The sequence below is a fragment of the Mesocricetus auratus genome, unplaced genomic scaffold, assembly GCF_017639785.1.
Source record: "Mesocricetus auratus isolate SY011 unplaced genomic scaffold, BCM_Maur_2.0 Super-Scaffold_100004, whole genome shotgun sequence".
In the NCBI taxonomy this organism is placed as follows: Eukaryota; Metazoa; Chordata; class Mammalia; order Rodentia; family Cricetidae; genus Mesocricetus; species Mesocricetus auratus.
In genome coordinates, this window is record NW_024429189.1 from 29,631,766 (window position 1) to 29,651,658 (window position 19,893).

At 43.3% G+C, this 19,893-nt stretch overlaps 1 protein-coding gene across 13 annotated transcripts in view; it reads right to left on the bottom strand.

The window, feature by feature from the left end:
- The window catches only part of Rbms1 (RNA binding motif single stranded interacting protein 1), a 210,195-nt gene that overhangs the window by 81,616 nt on the left and 108,686 nt on the right, over positions 1-19,893 (bottom strand). For all 13 annotated transcript variants that reach the window (XM_040745435.1, XM_005068999.4, XM_021226578.2 and 10 more), the window contains one exon: positions 4,620-4,795. In XM_040745435.1, coding sequence (XP_040601369.1) covers positions 4,620-4,795 — 176 coding nt within the window. The remainder of the gene's footprint in view (positions 1-4,619; positions 4,796-19,893) is intronic.

The window sequence follows — 19,893 nt, forward strand, 5'->3', positions numbered from 1 at the left end:
ACCGGAAATCAGGATGCACTATGCAACAAACTGTGCACACTAATACTGTTTATATTGGTTTGTTTAGTTGGCTTGAGACAATCTCACTGTAGCCCAGGCTGGCCTTGAACCCCTGCTGGGGGTTCCAAATGCTGGGCTGACAGGGGCAGACCACCATACACAACTTCAAAAACAGTTTGTAAATCTTCTAAACAAGAGTGTGAACAAAATGGAAAATTTCCCATGCCGTAGTAAAAATAATAACCAGGAAGGAACGAGGAAGGATGTGTGACCCTGAAACCAGCCATCTACAAGTACCCCAACAGAAGCCCGAAGGAAGAAGAAGCTTAAGTTATGTTTATTCAAACTACTTCCTTGGCTCCCCCAGCTTTCAAAATGGGGTTCTTGTCTGAATGGAAGATTATATACTTACAGCTTTTCCCAGCAGCATTTTGACAACAAGAAGGATTAATATTTGCTTGATGACACCAATGCTCCAGGGGCTGGATTGGCTATCTTCCTGTTATAGGTTCTTTCACTACTCCAAAGTGGGCCAAATCTATTTTTTTTTTCACACAGACATTACACCACAGCAGAAAATCCCACATCTAATGGTATGTGGTATGTCATAGCCAAAATATGGAAAACACTGTATAAAGTTACTTCCTTGGTGTGTGTATATGTTTATAGGAAACATAACTAAATGCTGTGCGTAGACTCGAGGCCCTTTCCTGTGATATCTCATTGCACATATAAAGATATTCCCAAGGCCCAAAACACAAAATCCTTCTTGTCCCAAACACACTAACAGGGGAAATAGCTATAACCTAGATTCCAATTGTCTTTTATAACAACTCTGCAATGAAAGCAATGCTTGACCTACTTTTCAGACTATGGACAGAAACACTAGATATCTGCCTAGCCCTGTCGTAGTAGATCGCACTAGAGTTGAAAAAGCTTGCAGCCCTGGCTATGTTTTCCTAAGCTAGGCGAGGAATCTGCAGAGATAAGACACTATTAGCGTGAGACATGCTGTGGAACTGTATAAGAGGCATGTGGACAGCAGGACTGTATGTCAATAACGCAGACAGGGAGTGGAGATTACAGGAAGTAAAGTAGGCCCACAGTTCTCAGCATGGCCCAAGCATGAAGAAGGCAGGGAAAACCTGACCGTGGCCTGGTAGAACTGAGGGGGAAAGTGGAGAGAAATTTTAGGTAAGGTGACAATCAGAGCAAATGTTCTTTCCTGTCACACCACAGCAAGCTGGGAAGGAAATGCCCAATGTTACTTGATGAGAAGGGAGAAGTTACTTGAAGACCGAGGGGCAATAATAGGAGGTGGTCGGGAACAACTTCAAGGCCTTGTAGTGGAGAAAGTCAATTGGACAAGCCACAGTGCTGAGGTTAAGAACAGTGAACTTGGGGCTCAGATAAGATATTTAAGCAGAAAGTGTACGGTTAGTTGAGAGTGCGGAGCCCTGCTGTAACAGAGTGACCAGCAGAGGACACAGAAATGAAAGCGGTCAAGACTCGAACAGAGATGGGCAACAGTGCCAATATGACAATATGACACAGGAACAAGGGCAAGGCCCGGGCAGCTGAGGACCTGAACACATGAGGAGGGGAGCCCCTGGAATTCTACTAACAACTCAGCTCAGGCCCAGGAGATGGAAGAACTATCATTGATATATATCAGAACACTCAAACTGATATTTGGTTGGTTTGGTTTCGGGAAATGGGGAGAATCAAGACTATCTGTGGCTAGGTGTTAACAGAGTGGTCCTTTCTCTACAGGGGCCATTTCATCTCCTAAACATGATGGGCCTCCGCACTGATGGAGTCTTTTTGATATATCGGCTTGTAGAAACGGAGGAACCCCCGGCAGCCAGGAACACTTACAAGCTCCCTACATTTCTACCTACACCTCCCAATTTAGAGGCTATCTAGAACTTGCTGGTGTCTTTCCTAAAGTACTCCTATAGTTACATCTACTCATAGTCCACATCACTTGACCATAACTGCCATGCCCAGAATCCAGTCTTCCTGACTGGTGTTCAGGTGCCTAAACTCACTGCTTTAAGTGCTACCTATGGCTCACGCCCTCTTCCCTCCTGACCATGGTGGTTTATATCACCCAGTGTCACGAGTTCTGAATTAAGGAGGCTGACTTTTACCACCAGGGCTCTTAACATCACAGCATTTACCTTTCCATTGTCAGTTCTCCTAACTAGCCAGCTTTTCCATGTTATACTTCCAAAACCTACTTTGTCTTCCTCTCCGGCGTATAAAATCTTTGTCATACTTGATTCTAGGCTCCATGCATTATTCTGTATGGAACAAACGTTCTTGGCATCTTTTTCCATTTTCAGACAACTGGTACAGACCCAAGCTTCAGAGAAAAAAATGAATTATTTATTTCAACTGTGATTAGCCCCTGGCCGCCGGTCAATTTGCCATCAGTGCTATGTTTGCACTTCTAAAATGGTTCCCCCCTATTCTGAGGCATGGTTGAGCTGCCCTTCCTGCCAAGCTTCCTATGCTTTTCTATCATCTCTATGCTCACAGAACTTCCTAGGTCTCAGAGTAGGTCACTTTGTCATAAAGTTTGCATCACTTCCAAGTCACCAACTAGTTATGCTTCATGAGGAACAAGTTTCGCGCACAGGTGTCCCTGTGTATCTTTCTCTATACTGGAAGACACACAGGATCAGCAAGTAAGACCCTGTATTAACTCAATCCCCTGTGTGAAGTAGAATGAAGAGGACAGTGGGTTTTGAGGCAGCATTCCCTATCAGTGTTGTTTCTTGCCTCCACAGATACAGCTGCCAAAATGATCACTAGCATTTCATATTCAACTTGGGATCTTGCAAGAGCCTTCATTTATAAATGACAAGGCATGGGGAGGATGGCTCAGTTCCTGCTACTAATGGTAACAGCAAAGGGAATAATGGTTACACGTATTAAGGAAACCTACACACATCAATGATACCGACAACAAAAGTGGAATAAGTGGTCTAGGAAAAATGATAATGTATTCTATCATTTTTAGATGACATCAGGCACATTCAGGGTGCTATGACCGTAGTCCATCAATTTTAGAAAATGATTTGGTTCAATAGGAAAGAATTGACCCAATTTTTCAAGTATATTTCCGGTTTGCAAAGCATGGCATACAGACCTATTATTTTACGGTTCCTGTAGTGTCTTCTTGACATCAACTCTTATGTAACTTAAAGCCAACTGAGGAACAGTTTCCTTCTGAAATCCTCTTCTTTTATACCTCAAGACAGACTTGTTCCCCCTTGTTCCTACGGTACAATTTTAGCTTCTTAGACTATGGCGCTCTATCTACCTGGAATTATGCTGCAGAAGCATTAGAAGATGCCAATGAAAGGCCAGCCACAGACAAGACAGCAAAAGGCCTATCCGTGGTCATGATGGCTAAGGCGGGCAGGGCATGCTTGGCAGAGTTCCCTCTGTCTCCAATCAGGCCCGACAAACTCTCAAGAGCTGGACTTCCTTTCAGATCAGACCCCAGTGTGGGACATGACTGTACTCTCCCAGTCCAGGAGGACTTGGCAGGAAGGGCGATAAGGAAAAGGCATGAGCTACTCAGCATGATGGAGATGGCCTTTTACACAGTCCTTGAGAGCCTAGAGTAACACCACCTATCACCCCACCCTGCTTCTCAGAACAAAGCAAGCCAAGGCCAGACAGAAGGTAGCTTTAGCCTCATTAGTTTTGAATGTTTTCCCCCTTCAAAAAAAAAAAGAATTATGAATCTGAGCTTTACCCAGGACTAGAGTTGCTGTCAAACAAGACATTTTGAAGGGAACAGGTGACATTCTCTAGCAGAATGCAGTTATGCACATTTCCTTTTGTAAAAGACCATTAATATCCCAGGATAAATACAAAGTGCTGTTATGTGCAAGCATTTATTGCTCAATGCCATCTGATGTTTTACTCTTTCCACAATGATCTGTGCTCTCAAAGGTACTTTTGGCTCTTGAGTTTAAATTAGTACTTTGTTACTTAGCTATGATAATGTAATCGAGATGAAATAAGACATTTGTATTCTACTCATCCACATTAGCAGAAAATGCAAATGTACTTTGAACCCGATGCACATGCACTCTTCTCTTAAGACACAGGAAGTGGAGATGTTCTTATTTCCAAAGGGAAACAGGTAAATGATCTGTACCACAGAGCTCCAGGTGCTCGTGAAAATAGAAGGACCCCATCAGGAACCCAGAGTCAACACACACTCAAGATGAGGTTAGCTTGTTAATTACTTTCTGACAAATAGTTTCAGCTGGTTTCTCTTACAGGATTGATGGGTCCCTCGAAGGCTTCCATGAGAGATGAGTACTCTTAGAAAGAACCTAGCCATCAATGTTTCTTAAAATTCCTATTTTACTTCTCAAATGCCAAGTCAAATTTTATCAAGAGAATGCTATAACTTCATCTCTATGTAAGCATTCTAGAAGCACATGTGAATACAAGAAAATGCCCAAGCCTTTAGCACTTAGAGGTCTTATGTATTTACCATATGCCAATTTCCTATAACACAACTTATATCCTCTATGGCTATGATCAAGGAAGTCTACAGCAACTAAGGAACTCAGAGCAATTATACTCACGGTTGACAGAGCTTCACCAGGTCTTGATCAGTGGTGTTGGGGGGCAGGCCTCGAATGTAGAGGTTTGTCTTGCTCAACTGATCCCATCCTGAGTTGCTACTGCTGCTACTGTTGTTATTACTGCTGGTGGTGCTGGGACTGGGAGGGGCCATGGGGTGAGCTGGGACCAGAGACTGCTGCAAAGCAAAAACCAGAGTGTGTCAGAGCAGAGGTAACGGGTCAAGCACCACTCAGAGGCTATGTGAGCTATGGATGGACAGACTGACAGATGGATGGACAGACGGACGGACAGAAGGAAGGAAGACAGAGAGTAAACAGATTATCCTGAACTACTGTGATGTAAAATTTAACTTGAAGGCAGAAAAAAATCTATTCATTTTAAGACATGAAGAAAAACCAGAAAACCCTTCTTTTAACATGAAATTAAAGAATTTTACTCAGCAACACCTGAAATGTGGATACATTTATGGATAATCCATTTGTTCACATATTTTAAGGAACACATTCCCTGTAACTCAAAGTTACAAGATATCGTCACCTTAATATGTAGTAATTTAGAAATCTCTAAGCTTTTGCAAAGGCTTCCAGATTCTGAAGAGCATCTGAACGTAACGTAGCTGATTATGTTGTTTACAATACTCATTACAAACAAATCGCTCTTAATATATAAGAAGCTTTGAGCTACACCCACAGCCTCAATCTTCTAAGCTAGACCTGTGGCTTCATGGAGACATTTGGATGAGATTTACCACTAGCTGCCTTTCACCCTGGCTGACCTTGTGAGCTTTAACCTCTGGGAGGATGCTGTGGCAGCTGGAAACCTTCCCAGGAGCTATCTTGCAAAGCCTGCAGCCAGGGGCTTCTCAGGCTTGGTTCTCCAGTCAGCAGCCACCTAGGAAGAATGTCTGAAATACACATACCACATACTGCTGCTCCATGAGCTTGTAGAAGGAAGCCCCAGCTCTCTGCCCCTCTCCCCCATGCAAGACTTTTGAGGAAGTTAAAGTGTTCAGTCTGAGGACAGTGAGTAGAACCCAAACTGTCCTCACAGACAATGCGCAGGAAGGCAGGAGCAGTCTCCTTTATATTTTCTAAGTGATAAACATATTAAGCTAAGAGCAGCACTTACACAAAAAGCTGGAACACGCAAACTTAGATACTTGCTAGACACTCAACAAAGATTTCAAAATATTGATGTCAGGCATTTACTATTACAGACAAAAATGTAAGGCAAGTAGAAGAAACACTAAACTCCACAGCAGAAAATGTTAATGGAGACATACAATAAATATACTCTCGTTTATCTTGCCAGAAATTTTGGGTGCCCCCTGCAGACTCCTAGCTCTGTACCTAGTTTCTGCCAAGGCATTCGAATTCCCCATCTTAAGCTGAACACTTAGTAACTCTTTCCCTCTGTTCAGGGTTCCAGTTAAGTTGTCATGCAAATACTACGTCATCTAAAGAGACTCTTTTAGAAAGGGAGTACCTAGAAGAATAAACAAATAGTGAGGAAATTCTACTTCCTAGGAGCTGAACTTGAACGGGGACTATTGGTATTGCTCAATCCAAATCCCAAACTGCCCTGCCTGAGATCACACCCTTCCAACCCATGTGATTCATGCCTTTCATGGGCAAATGAACTCACATACTGTATGCGCACCACTGGCTTTTCTCTCAGGACTAAAATACACCAGTTTCTAGGTATAAAACCAAACAAACAAACAAACAAAAAGCCCCAACTACTCAGCCCTGTCCCTGCTCTGCCACAGGTGTCACACAAAGATCCACCTTTCTTTCTTCTGTCTCGTCTCTCAGTATTTCCATTTACCTATTCGCTCTTCTTCTCAGAGCTGTATTAGAGATATTAGAAAGGTGAACTCATTAGCCCTCATCTCCCAAGCTTCTGGCTGACAAGACAGCCTGTAATCACAGACAGAAGCAGGTAAGCCTGAATTCTCTCTTAAATGTCATGTGATCAGTGCCTAACATACCACCCCAGAGCACAAGGTGACTGGTATTAACTGCAGGACAGAGGACGTTGCTACCGAATGACACTGGGGATATGTCGTGGGATATTTGTACATCGTGTGAAGGTGTATTGCTGATTGCTAAATAGCTTTGGTGGGGAGAACAGGAAGGTCTTCCAGGCAAAGAGAGGAACTAGGGTTGAATCTAGGCACACAGAGAAGACACCAGGAGACGCAGAGGAGGCAGGATGGGTGGTAGGTGACCGAACATAGATGAACAGAAATAGGTTAATTTAAGTTATAAGAGCTAGTAGAAAACAAGGCCGAGCTTTCATAGTTAATACTTCTCCATGTCATTATTTATCTTCAGGCAGCCCAAAGAAAAGTTCATCTTACAGGGATGAAGGGCCAGGCTTGTAATTAAGAGGCAGAGCATTTGCCTAACATACAGAGTCGTGGGTAAAATAATGTTTCACCCCAGGGATGACACCTGGAGAAGTAGAAAAGAGCTGTGGTTCGGTCCTCTGCCAGATCCTAGTTTCTCTGTGAGAACCCAGCAGGGGAAAGCATGTGTACTAGCAAACATTCTAAAGACTGCATCCCAAGATTGGGTCCATGCTAGCCCTAATCTTGCCTGCTTCTTATGGGGCATGCTGGGTGTGGACTTGTTCTGATTAGAAGAAACACCTGGGTTATCATTAATTAGGGGACTCTTTGGAAGTAAAAGTAGGTATTTCCTTATGTATTTACTGTTGATAGAGGGAAGAGATCCATAGTCTGAACTTCTGAATTTCTAACTGGTTTATGCTATGATATCTGACACTCATCCAGATTTATTGTAACAATACTTTCTCAGCAAGGGAAGTAGGTGAGGAACCCGGAGCTTCCTGTTGGGCTGACTATTAGGGCACAGGACTGCCCAGAGTTCAGATTCCAGAAAGGACAGACAAGAGGGTCCCAAATTCACATGAGGAGAACCATGAGTCGGGGGACTCCTCTACAGCACGAAGTTCAAGTTAAATTTAACCTAAATATCAACACTTCCCAGAGCTAGCTGAAGACAGACACAAATGCCTGAGAGAGAATGAAAGGATTTTAGGTATTTAAAAAAAGTATAGAGAACTTTAGATTAAAGATTAACTTTAGAACTCGCTGTATCTGGGATGGGAATTCAGCGTAGCAGCAGGCTTGTTCAAGGGATCTGTGTTCAATTCCTGGTGCCATAAAAAGAAAAATAGAGTTCACTGACTTTAAAAACATCACCTCCAAATGAGAACAGTACAGTACGCATGTTTAAGGCCCCAAATCCAAATCCAATAGCCCTTACCCCTAAGTATTCAGAAAGGACTGGTAATGGTCTGGACAGTATGAGTACTAATAGCGTAAAGAATCATCCCTTTGTTAAGTGCTGCGTGCGCGACCTGCTTTCAGTTTAACCCACCTGATACACAGGCACAGCACTGTTCTCTCAACACACAGATTGGGAAACTGAGTCTGAGGAGCAGGTGCCACGCGGTTAGCAGGTGGCAGGGCTGCGTTCTGAACTGGGATCTGCCAGACAGCAAAGTCAGAACCTCCAAACACTCTTCGTAGCTTCCAAGCACGTTCCACCTCTTCCACGACTTTCTGTGCCCATCCTCTTGCAACCTAATTACCGAATTCTCGCTGTCTTGCAGTGGGACTCTGCTATGCCAGAGTAAAAGGTGCCTGTGGGTTACTCTAATTAGCACACAGAGAACCAGTGGAGGTAAAGCCCCATTATCTTGAAAAAGAAGGATTACATAATCCCGCTTTATAAACTGTTCCCCTAAAGAATGGATTCTGGGGAGACGGTGGGGGGGGGGTTTACAAGCTTAGAGACAACTTGGCATGCACATGACCTTAGGGTCAACTCTACACTGTGCAAAAAATGATTAAACAGGAGTGAATCCTTCTTTTTGTGAAACAGGGTTTCACTATGTAGGCCCAGACTAGCCTCCAACTCATGATCGCTGTGTCTCCCGGGCACTGGGATTGGAGGTATGTATCACTACACTCAGCAAAAAGAAGGAATTTTGACAGCTACAACAGAAAATACTTTGGGGATTCTTTTAAAAGTTAACAATGATAGTCTAGCATGGTAATCACATCTATAATCCCAGCTCTTGGGAACCTGAGGAAGGAGGACTCAAAGTTTGAGGACAGCCTGGGATACAGAGTGAGATTCAATAACAGCAATTAAAAAAAAAAGCCATCAACACAAACAGGGTTATCATGTGACCCAATAATCACACTACATCTGAAGGAAATGGAACCAGTATGTCAGAGCAATGTCTACACTTCCTGGATTACATCACCAACTATTCATAAAAGTCAACAAAGGTAACAAACTAAATGTTCATTAAGTGACTAATGGGTAAAGAAAATGTTTACATATACACACAGTGGAATACTATTTAGCTGCTAAAAATAACACTGTTATTTACAACATCACAGATGGAACCAGAGGTTAGATGTTGAGTGAACTAAATAAGACACAGGAATGATGCTAATCATGAGTAATATCTGGAACAGCCGATCTTGCAGAAGTTGAGAGTAGAATGATGACTACAGAGGACAAGGAGAGCAGGGGGGAGGCAGCTGGGCAAAGTGTCACGCAGTGCTAAGTCAGAGATAAACGGGAGGAAGAGGCTTTGATGCGCTATTCCATAGCAGCACCGTACTGATAACATAAGTGAACTGTACATTTCAAAGGGTAGAATGGGTTTTGCAAGTTTTCAACATGAAGAAATGATTTTTGAGGAGAGAGGGTTATCCTGATTTAAAAATTACACAGTGGACAATATATCGGAACATCACATTACTCCACTAACATGTACCACTATGTATTTTAAAGAACCAGCTAAAACAATTTAACTGATAGTTTAATAAAATGAGAGAATGAATTCTGCATGGGCCTTCTGCAAGCTAACATGGAGTCATGCTGGAAACTGGAGTCAGAATTTTAAGAGTATTTGACACAAAATTTGGCAAAATTAAACTTAGGCTTGTAGCTTGAAATACAAACAAAACACTGATGAGTCTTTCTTTCACTATGGCTTCAGAACTTGATAAACTCCCAAGCAACTTGTAGACAGAGTATGTGTCTAGATGGCACAAAGCGGTAATTTACTAAAATAAAATAAACTTAAAAGGGATAACTTTCACTCAATTGTTTTGTCACTGATGTCCTTCAACATCTGCCTAGGAAAAAGCCTAGCCAGTCTTGCAGTCTGAAAAGACACCCTGTGCAGGAAGCTCACAGCAGCTTAAACACAGTCTAATTAGAGATCCCTGTGGGTGGAAAGATGGCCATAGTTAGTGCTCATTCGGCCCCAAAGAGCCCAATGTCTATCTCAGCTTCCTCCAGCTTTTCACTGGCTAAGGTTCTACAACAGGCCACAATTCTTGCCTCTCTGGGGGTAGGGAAAACAAGGTAATAGAGTTTTCATGGTAACATTTATCTGGGTTTAAATTGTGTCTTAGTTAGGGTTTCTACTGCTGTGATAAACACCATGACCAAAAGCAACTTGGGCAGGAAAGGGTTTATTTCATCTTATACCTTGTAGTCATCATCCAAGGAAGTTAGACTATGAACTCAAGGCAGAAACTGATGCAGAGGCCATAGAACAATGGTTCTCATCCTGTGGATCATGACCCCTTTGGGGGATTAAATGACCCTTACACAGAGATTGCCTAAGACCATCAGGAAACCCAGATCTTTACATTATGATACATAGTAGCAAAATTACAGTTATGAAGTTGCAACGAAAATAATTTTAAGGTTGGGGGGTCACCACAACATGAGGAACTGTATTAAAGGGCCGCAGCATTAGGAAGGTTGACAACCACTGCCACAGACCAACGTTGCTTACTTACTGGTTTGCTCCTCCTGACTTGCTCAGCTTGCTTTCTTCTATACCCCAGGAGCATCTGCCCAGGGGTGGCATGGCCCACAGTGGGCTGGGACTTCTCAAATCAATCAACAATTAAGAAAATGTCCTACAGACTTGCCTGCAGGCCAATCTTACAGAGGCATTTTCTCAATTAAGATGTCCTCTTCAAAGATATGCTTAGAGGTTTGTGTTAAGTTGACAAAACCAACTTGCACGATTTGCATGCCAAAAACTGACAGAAAATTAAATCAGTGGAGAAAAAATAGGTGGTTGTAATAGCAGATGGCTTTCTCTGCCTGCATTAGTAGATAATATCAGCAGAATTTCTTTCTAGCACTCAGGAGGGCTTCCAAGTGGACAGTATTCAGGGAGAACTTTCTGCAAAGGCAGCAATGCCCATCTTGCCAGGAAGACCCTCTAGGAATTCTTCATTCACACAGGACTGGCAGCAGGCCAAAGGTAACCAAGGTTCTGTCCTTGTGTCCTATACCTCCCCAAACAACACTAGGTATGTCTTCTTTATTGACGCAAGGCAAAAAGACCTTTAGGAAAGCAACATTAACTATATGTGAACTAAAGTCAATTAGTTAGCATGTAATTGTTATAGATGGTAATTCAGCCAAGACCATTAAAAACTAAAGACCTGTCATTTGTACTGCCTCATCCCTTCCGGTCACTCATATGTCAAGGAATGCCTGTCCCACTCCATGGTCTTTACTTAGGAACCTCCCTAAGAATTCTAGTGCATTTTAAAGTAAAAGGAAACCTAGGATGTACCTTTGATGTTGCTTCCGATTTCTTTTAAGACTACCATGTCGATAATCTCAGTCAGAATACCCACCCTAATTTAAAGTTATAATCCACCCCTCTGCAGTTACACACACACACACACACACACACACACACACACACACACACACACACACAACCATCCCTGCCACTCAAACGCCAATTACTTCCCTTTTCTCTACTGTTCCTCAGAGCAGAGAGATGTTATGGGCCATGGGGGGACAGTACACTATCATGCCTTCATGAAAAAGACATATGTAAGGACACTACATACGATGCTAATGGTCACTCCCTGCTTTATTTCCCCATCGTTCCAGATGCAAAGCAAAGTCAACCTCAAGGGAACTACAAACAGGAGTCAGGGAGGGCGCCCCAGCAGGCTGATTCCATCCCACTTGGACTGGAATAGAGGCTGGTGGAGGCAAGCGGAGAAAGAAAACGGAGGAGAAGAAATGGAGCACTAAGAATCTGCCCAGGAAGTCACTGTCCTTACAGGTAGATCAGAGCAGGATGACCCGAAGCACCGGGGGATAGTGTCTCACTGGCCTGTGTCCAGGAAGTGAGGAAGTATAGAATAGCCCTCCTCAACACATGGATACTACAGCTGTAACTCCCCCCTACCCCCAAATGAGGTGATGAAACTGAGTTCTCCTATCTTTGCTGCCCCTTGTTTGGAAATAAAGCTGGTAGCAGTCCCTCAAGATTATGAAAAAAGGCAACAAATTATTAAGTTTTTTTTGTTTGTTTGTTTGAATGTAAGCTTGCCAAAGCAGAGGGGCACATATTACATTACCCATTCAAATAAAATCTAAAAATAAAAATTCTCTACTGGGGGATGGGGAGATGGCTTAGAGATTAAGCGTGTTTGCTGCTCTTGCAGAGGACCGGGTTGTTCCTAGAACCCACATGGTTGGTTACAACTGACAGTACTTGTAATTCCTGGGGATCTGACACCCTCTTTTGGCCTTGGTGAGCACTAGGCATGCATGCCGTGTAAATAAATACACACAGACAAAATAAAAATACATACATCTGTAAAAAAATTATCCAATGGGTTCCACATTTAATTCTCCAAGACACTTACCAAAGCCAATCCCCACAGATAAACTATATCTCCATCTTGAAACCTCTTTACTTTAAGGTCAACAGTAAAGAATCATGCTCTTGGGATTCAGAAAACTAAATTTAAGGGTTGCACTGTTAAATACAACATGATTGGATGAATACACAGACCTCGAGTAGCAGATGTGAGAAGCAGTTTAAACAACAGAGGAACGTTCTTAGGGATTAAACAATTAGACAATTATAAAGTGGTGCTTGGGAAGGGGGAGACAAGAATGGAGAGCACGCATCAATAATCCATGGTAGGAAACACACATTACCCACAATGCATGATTCTGGAGGTCAAGTTTGCTTGGATCCATCTAAGAAACTACATTCTCTGGTCATGCAGTCTCTCCACTATGATGGCAAGCCTACAGTCCTGCATAAATCAGCCCAATAGTTTTACTCTTTCCAACGGATCTCCCAAGGCTGCCACCATCAGCCAGGTGGTTTACCAAGAACTTTAGGCCAATAAATATGGCACATCTCTTATACCGTGTGTTCTTCCTGGCTTCTGTTAGCATATTTATAAGTGTGTGTGAGAGACAAAAAGAGCTTAAGACCAACATGAAGATAGCTGCAAGCAGATGCTAAATTTTAGGCAATTACAGAAGACAGAAGGGCCCAGGAAGAAAGCGGCACTTAAGACAACAGTTTCAAAACATCTTTGCCAGAGGAAAACCAATCAGGAAGGAAGGCTTCTTGATAGTTGGCCCCCAGCCTTATACACCCTTAACCACATCACAAGCCATGGTGCAGTATGTGTTGCTAAAAATAGAGTTCAATCAAGGATGGACAAAGTAGGAGAGAGCATGACAGGGGAAGGAGTCCCAGAGAGGGTGGGTAAGTGAGTAAGTTGCATATTAAGGACCGGTAACAGCTCCCTGGATGTATGGGTGTAGGAGGAAACCACCCAGAAGAGAGAGAGGACCACTATTCAAGACCGCCAGTGACACACCTGTCTTTGCTTTCTGTTGCTATGATAAACACCAATGGTCAGAAGCAATTTGGGGCAGGGGTGGATGGGGGGATTGGTTTATTTGCCTTACATTTCCAGGGCACAGTCTCCCACTGAGGGAAGTTTTGGCAGGAACTCAAGACAGGAACTGAGATAGAGGCCACAGAGAAACAGGGATGGTGCCACTCACTGGCTTTCTCAGTGTGCTTTCTTACTCAACTCAGGATCTTATGTCTTGGGGTGGCAGTGCCCACAATGGACTGGGCCTCCCTCATTGAGACAATATCTCCATCAGATTGGCCTACCGGCTTTCAGGCCAATCTGATGGAGGGATTCTTTCAATTGAAGGCCCATAGACCTAGATGACCCTGGCCTGTGTCAAGTTGACAAAAACTAAATAGGCCAACGCCCAATCTGTTTGGTTTGCAGGAAGCTTTGACAGCATGATGGGAAGAGAGAACTACAAAGGTTGAGGAAGAATCTAAGATGCAAGATGGAGTCCATGATGCATGATGTCACACACACACACACACACACACACACACACACACACACACACACACACACACACACACACACAGGCACGCAATCCATCCCCAATGGGAGAAAAGACTTCTGGGCAGGAAAATCAGCATGCAGAGACTCACCATCTGCCCTGGCCAGGAAGGAAAGGGAACGCATCTTTAGACAGCCCGGTTGCTCTTCCAGCTCGTCATTTCTACTGCTGGCTCATATTCCTTGCCAGTCCCAGCTAAAGCGCACTGAGACAGCACACTGCTGCCAGACGGACAAACAGACAAACGTGGCAGCAGAGTGGAAGGGCAGACCCGTACCGCAGTATCTGTCCAACCTGGGCAGCTAAGTGGAGCAGACACCACAGCTATGGCTGCCCACACTCTCGGGCCAGCACTATGCTTCTAGGTGATCACTGAGTTAGAGGAAATGGCTCCCAAATACAAGCTAAACTAGAGTGAGAAGGAGCTGGAAGGAGCAGGCTGAAATTCAGAGTCTGGGGACTGGGGTGAGGGCCCAGAGAAAACAGCACTTACAACCCAAATGACCTGGCTATCTCAGCCACAGAGGGCCTCCATGCTCCTTAGCATCCTGGCACTCCAGAGTCCGGGCATATGCGTCAAAGTGACACTTGGAGTTCTGTTCACTTCCAACAGCTCCAAGACCACCTTAAAAGAAAACCCAAGATAAAGCAAATGGCACCCACCAACAAACCACTCTTAGTACTCGGTAAACAAACCCTTGCTTAACTCAGGTGCCAGAATCAGGACATGGCGGGCGCAGCATTCTGAACAAAGGTGTGCAGCGTTTGTCTCCTTCTGAGCCCCAAGTGTGGAATTTCCAAGCCAAGCTAATTCTCTGTCTGTGAGCAAAGAAAGGCCGTGCTTCCTCTGGATTTTACTGAAAACAAACCAACAAGACTTCTGGGGAAGCGAAATTGCTGCTTCTGCTGCAGAGGTTCTGAGGCTCCCTGCTGCTCTTTAGGGAGTCAGGGATTTCAGGACTAACCAACACCCCCCCCCCCCAGCTCTTCCCTAAAGTTAATGCACAGCATTCTGGGCCTTTGCTTAGACTTTCCTACATGAGAAGAAATCTTGCTGATGTTGCAAAATTCTCAGCAGTGGAAATTATGCATTCTGAAATTCTCCCGCTAAACAATACTCAGAGAAAACGCTGCAAAATGTCTGAGCAAGCATTAAGTCAGAAAAACCAGGAACAAACTTTAAAAACAAAACCCTGAATGACTTGATTCAAGTCACTCACCGAGTTTTAGAGGCAGCGGGCAGAGGGACACCTGTGAGTGAGCGTGTCTTATCTGTGGTTTCACAAATTAACCCCTAGGGAACACGGCACTCTGGATACTTTGAGGAAACTGAGTAAGTAATGTCTGAACTCTTCTTATTTAAGAACCTATACCAAATGCTGTCCTTTGATGTTGTGATTTATGTATTACAAACTGCAGGAATCTTTTTAGTTAATAGGACTCACAAAACAATGTTTGCTTTTTTCTTTTTCTTTTTCTTTTTTTCTGCTCTGAACATCTGTGCACCAAGCCCAGGGCTGAGACTGTGGACACTTGTGACCACGCCCCAATTAAGTTTGTATTTGTTGATCTAGCAGTTTCAATATGATACAAGAGGATGACGGCACAGAAATCCTGAGTGGGATGGCATTGCCTTGTGCAGACTTCCAAACGATGTACAGAGGGGGCACCGTCTCGCAGCTAACACTGCCTAGAATTATGGCTTTAATAGTAACAAAACGTTTTCCCTCTGTGATCTGCCTTAGAAGTTGACTCCTTGCCTGAGCTACACCCTGTATACACACACAGAGGCACAGAGACTTAAAATGGAAACAGTTTAGGTGAGATAATATATGCTTCACAGTATGTATTACACCCTAAGTACTGTCTAGTTTGTTTATTTATTTATTTATCAGAAAGATATGCTGGTAGTGACTCACTCAAGTTATTAACAGCCTGCACCACTGGAAGGAGCAAAAACAATGGTTTGTAAGCATATCTCATACTTACGTACCTACAACTCAGGAGCAGGGGAATATAAAATCTGACTCAGTCATTTCCCCTGGGACATCCTAACAAGCTTCTGCCTTTGCTCATGGTTTGTAAGGACCAATCAGGAAGGCCCCTGCCAGCTTCAAAGTGGAGTAAGCTACAGCATCAAATAAAGCCTCTGACTCATGGCGGGCTGGGAAACCAGATATTACAAATGGGAATCCTGAAGGATAGGAGGAGACAGATTGGGATGAAATGTTTTCATTTTTAATAATTTTTTTCAGACAGTATGTTTTAATCATACTTTCCCCTCCCTCAACTCTTCCTCACCACCTGCCCGCCCAACTTGATGTTCCTCTCCCCTCTCTCTTAAAAGGAAAAGCAACAAAACAAACCCCCCAAAAATCAAACTGAAGAAAATAGGGCAGAGAATATCAAAAGAAAACAAAAAGCACACAACAAAACCAGGGAGTCCGTTGTGTGCTGGCCAGCTATTCCTGGGCGCGGGGCTTGACCTGGAGTTCAGGATGTGCTCATGGACAGGCCCCTGGAGGAAACGGATTTTCACTTCCCCAGGAGGTCCCCAATGCAAGCAGCTTTTGGGCTAGAGGTGGAACTGTGTGTCCTGCTCCCCTTTTCCAAACTTGGATTTTTGTCTGGCTAGAACTGTGCCTGTCTCATGTGCTGTGTGTGCTGTGACAGGCGCAACAGTCTGACTGTGTCTGGAGACGTCGTCCCCTGGGAGTCATTCGCCACCTCCAGCGCTTACATTCTTTCTGCCTCCTATTCCCAATAGATACCGCTGAGCCTTGAGGGGAAAGGGTTAATAAAGACATCCCCTTTATGAATGAGAAGAGCAGGACTTTTCCCCCCCCCAAAGGCAGCTTGACTTCAAAACGTTGAGAAGCACAAACTGAGCCTCGCTTCTCACTGCGTGGGATCCCTGCGTCAAACCAGGCATCCGACGTCACCCAGAAAATCAGAGGGTGTCATAAAGCAACTGGGAAAGTAACAAGGACGACAGACAATAGTGGCCAGTCTTCCTCAAGGAACTTTTGCAAAATCAATAGACTTGACACTCTACTTCCGCTAAGACATCAGAGAGTTTCTCTAGCACAGCTCTTGGAACAGTTCACAGTCATCCCATATTTGTGTCAATTTTTAGGAGACTTCACCTGGATGTCCACATCTATGCTAGAGATCTGGTTTCTTGCTTTATAAAAATGAAACTTGCATCCCTAAAGCATGCCTGGCAGCTCCATTCATTTCGATTTTGTACTTTTTTTTGGGTAGTAAAACCTGGTACCTAGCATAAACTGATCCTCATTTGTACAATCTCCAAGAAAATGCAAGAATCAAAAGGACTAATTATAGTAGTCTGATGTCTTTCTGTTTAAGGAGTATACTCAAGGTTAACTGTCACTTTAATTGGCTTGGAGTTGTGACCCTTGGAGGGCCCACCCACTCTCTAGTCTACCTGGATGCCATAAATCCATATACTTTTAAAGGTGACATCAACTGTTTAGTTTTCTTAAATGAGTTTTTTGTAAGACTTTTCTTTTGTGTACTTTGTGTTTCCTTTGTATCCAAAGTTCATAAATGTGGAAGCTCAATTAACTATCTAGGCAAACTGGGTTTCCTTCCAGAATCCAATACTCCTCACAGATCCTGTTCCCAGCAGCCCTTAGAGCACTCTGGAGAACTGCTTTTCAGTAGACTTGACACAGTATTTTCCATTTTCCCATGGACACCGCTTCTTACGTGTCAAATTCTGACTACCTAGGTAAACAAGTGTCTATACTAACAATCACTGCTTTTAAGACTCTCCGTGGTCCACAGAGTCATCCCCATGCACAGCAGTCCATTAGCACAGCGGTTCATCATCAGCACGGTGATCCATCATTAGCACGGTGGTCCATCATCAGTAGGGCGGTCCATCAGCATGGCAATGGTGGGCTCAAGCTTAGAAATACAGGTGCCTTGGGAACTAAAAGTCATGTGCTGACTCAGCTGTTTCTTCTTTTTGTATTTACTGAAGCAGACTGAAGGAGAAAACTCACTCTTGAAGCAGAATCTTGGAAAAGACTTCAAAAGTTTTACTCAATTCAACTGGGTGGTGGTGGCACACACTTTTAATCCCAGCACTGGGGAGACAGGAGCAGGCCAATCTCTGAGTTTGAGGCTAGTGTGATCTACATAGTGAGTTCTAGGCCAAACAGAACCACACAGTGAGACCCCGTCTCAAAAGGGGAACGAGAAATCCAAGTTTACATAATTCAATCACAGCCTTTCTTCTCCAGATTATAAAATTATTTCACAGTATTCTGTATAAAAAATGTATCACTCAATAATATAAAAGTAAAAACACGAAGCCTGCTGAACACCATTTACGCCTTCTTTTACTAAAGTTAAAAGTCATGGGCTCATCTTCTCCCAGGACACAGTGTTTCTACACACCAACGTGATCTGTGCAATGTACATTTTTGGCTCTCCAGCCCCTATATTCAGGGCTTTGAAATGAAACCTGGTTCCTGTGTTTGTATTTTCCCATCCTTTCAGTGAATTAGCTTTTATATATTTTACTTATGCTGCACATAACACAACACAGTCTTTGAGTGTCTACTGCTATCCCACATTAATCCAAATTATTAACAATGGGTCTCACAAATCCCTGTTCTTCTGAGTGAAGAAGGAATAACCATCACTACCCATCCTCATCCACCATAGGAAACAGGAAGCAAGTAAGAGCTGAGGGGAAACTGGCTTTCAGGGACTCCACACTATGACAGAGAAAGACATTAGCTCTCTGTTCCACCTACATTCAGGTACCTGCCACATGTTCCCCAAGAGGAAAGGGAAACCCAGGCCAGAGCATGGCATTGCACGGTCTTAACATAGATAGAGCAGATAGGCATGAAGGTGGTATGGCTCATACTGACATGACAGCCTCAGAGTTAAGTGACAGACTTAGTACAAGTACTATACATGGCTAAACCATTCCAAAAGGAGAAGAAATCAGGGATGGACAAGCATTTCTTTGTAAAGGCAACTAAATAGATTTACAAAACTCAAGTCTTTGGATATTCTTGAGAATATATTTTTTAACATAGGTTTAATCTCAAAATAGTAGCATCTGCCAAGTTTAAAAATTAGGACAGAAGAGCAAAAGGAAAGACTTCAGAAGAATGGTGGACTGGCTTGTTTCTTTGGGACCAGAGGTAGCCAAGGAAAATTCCTGGAATTGAAAACCAGGAAGGAAAAGACAAGGTTCTATGTCTACACTGTGGCCAGGAGACTAGAGATGTCCATAGGCTGCATGCCACAGAGTTCTTCCCTGCAGGACTCAAGTGATCCCTGTCACGTGACTTCATAAGTACCTCCACCACAAAGCCAATAAAGAAGATTCAAACCTAAAGCTTCTAAGACCACACCATCCTGCCTAGACTGTTTTCAAATACGAATTATAAATGTTAGACCAAGAACTTGCCTATCATGATGATCTCCCTAGGAGTCCAGACAGACCTGTTTGCATACACATGTTCCTTCCATGCCCTTGTCTATTACTGCAAATGCCAATCTTGCCTCTTAACAACAGCTGATAATGCAAATCTCAGTCTTAACCATCCTAAAAATTATGCAAACACAATAATAGAACAGACAGGTTCACTTCTTCATTTACCCACACTGGTTGGCTGTGTCTATACTAGTTTCTCCTTTCTTACCATCAAAGTAATCTAGGCAGTCTTTAAAAATAGCAAAATAAGCACAGAGCACACACCTAAGCAGCAGAGTGCTACCTAGCTCACACAAAGCACTGCTCAACCTGCAAAACTCAAAAGGTTCAAGTATTCTCATCCATGACAGTTCATGGAAAATACTTTATTTATAAAGAACTGTTATTCACAGTATTGATGACTAATGTTACTGAGCACAGTTTTATGTTTTTCAAAACAAAATAAATGCTTTGTGTGAACTCTCTCATTTAATGACAACAAGGTACATTTATTGCCATTTT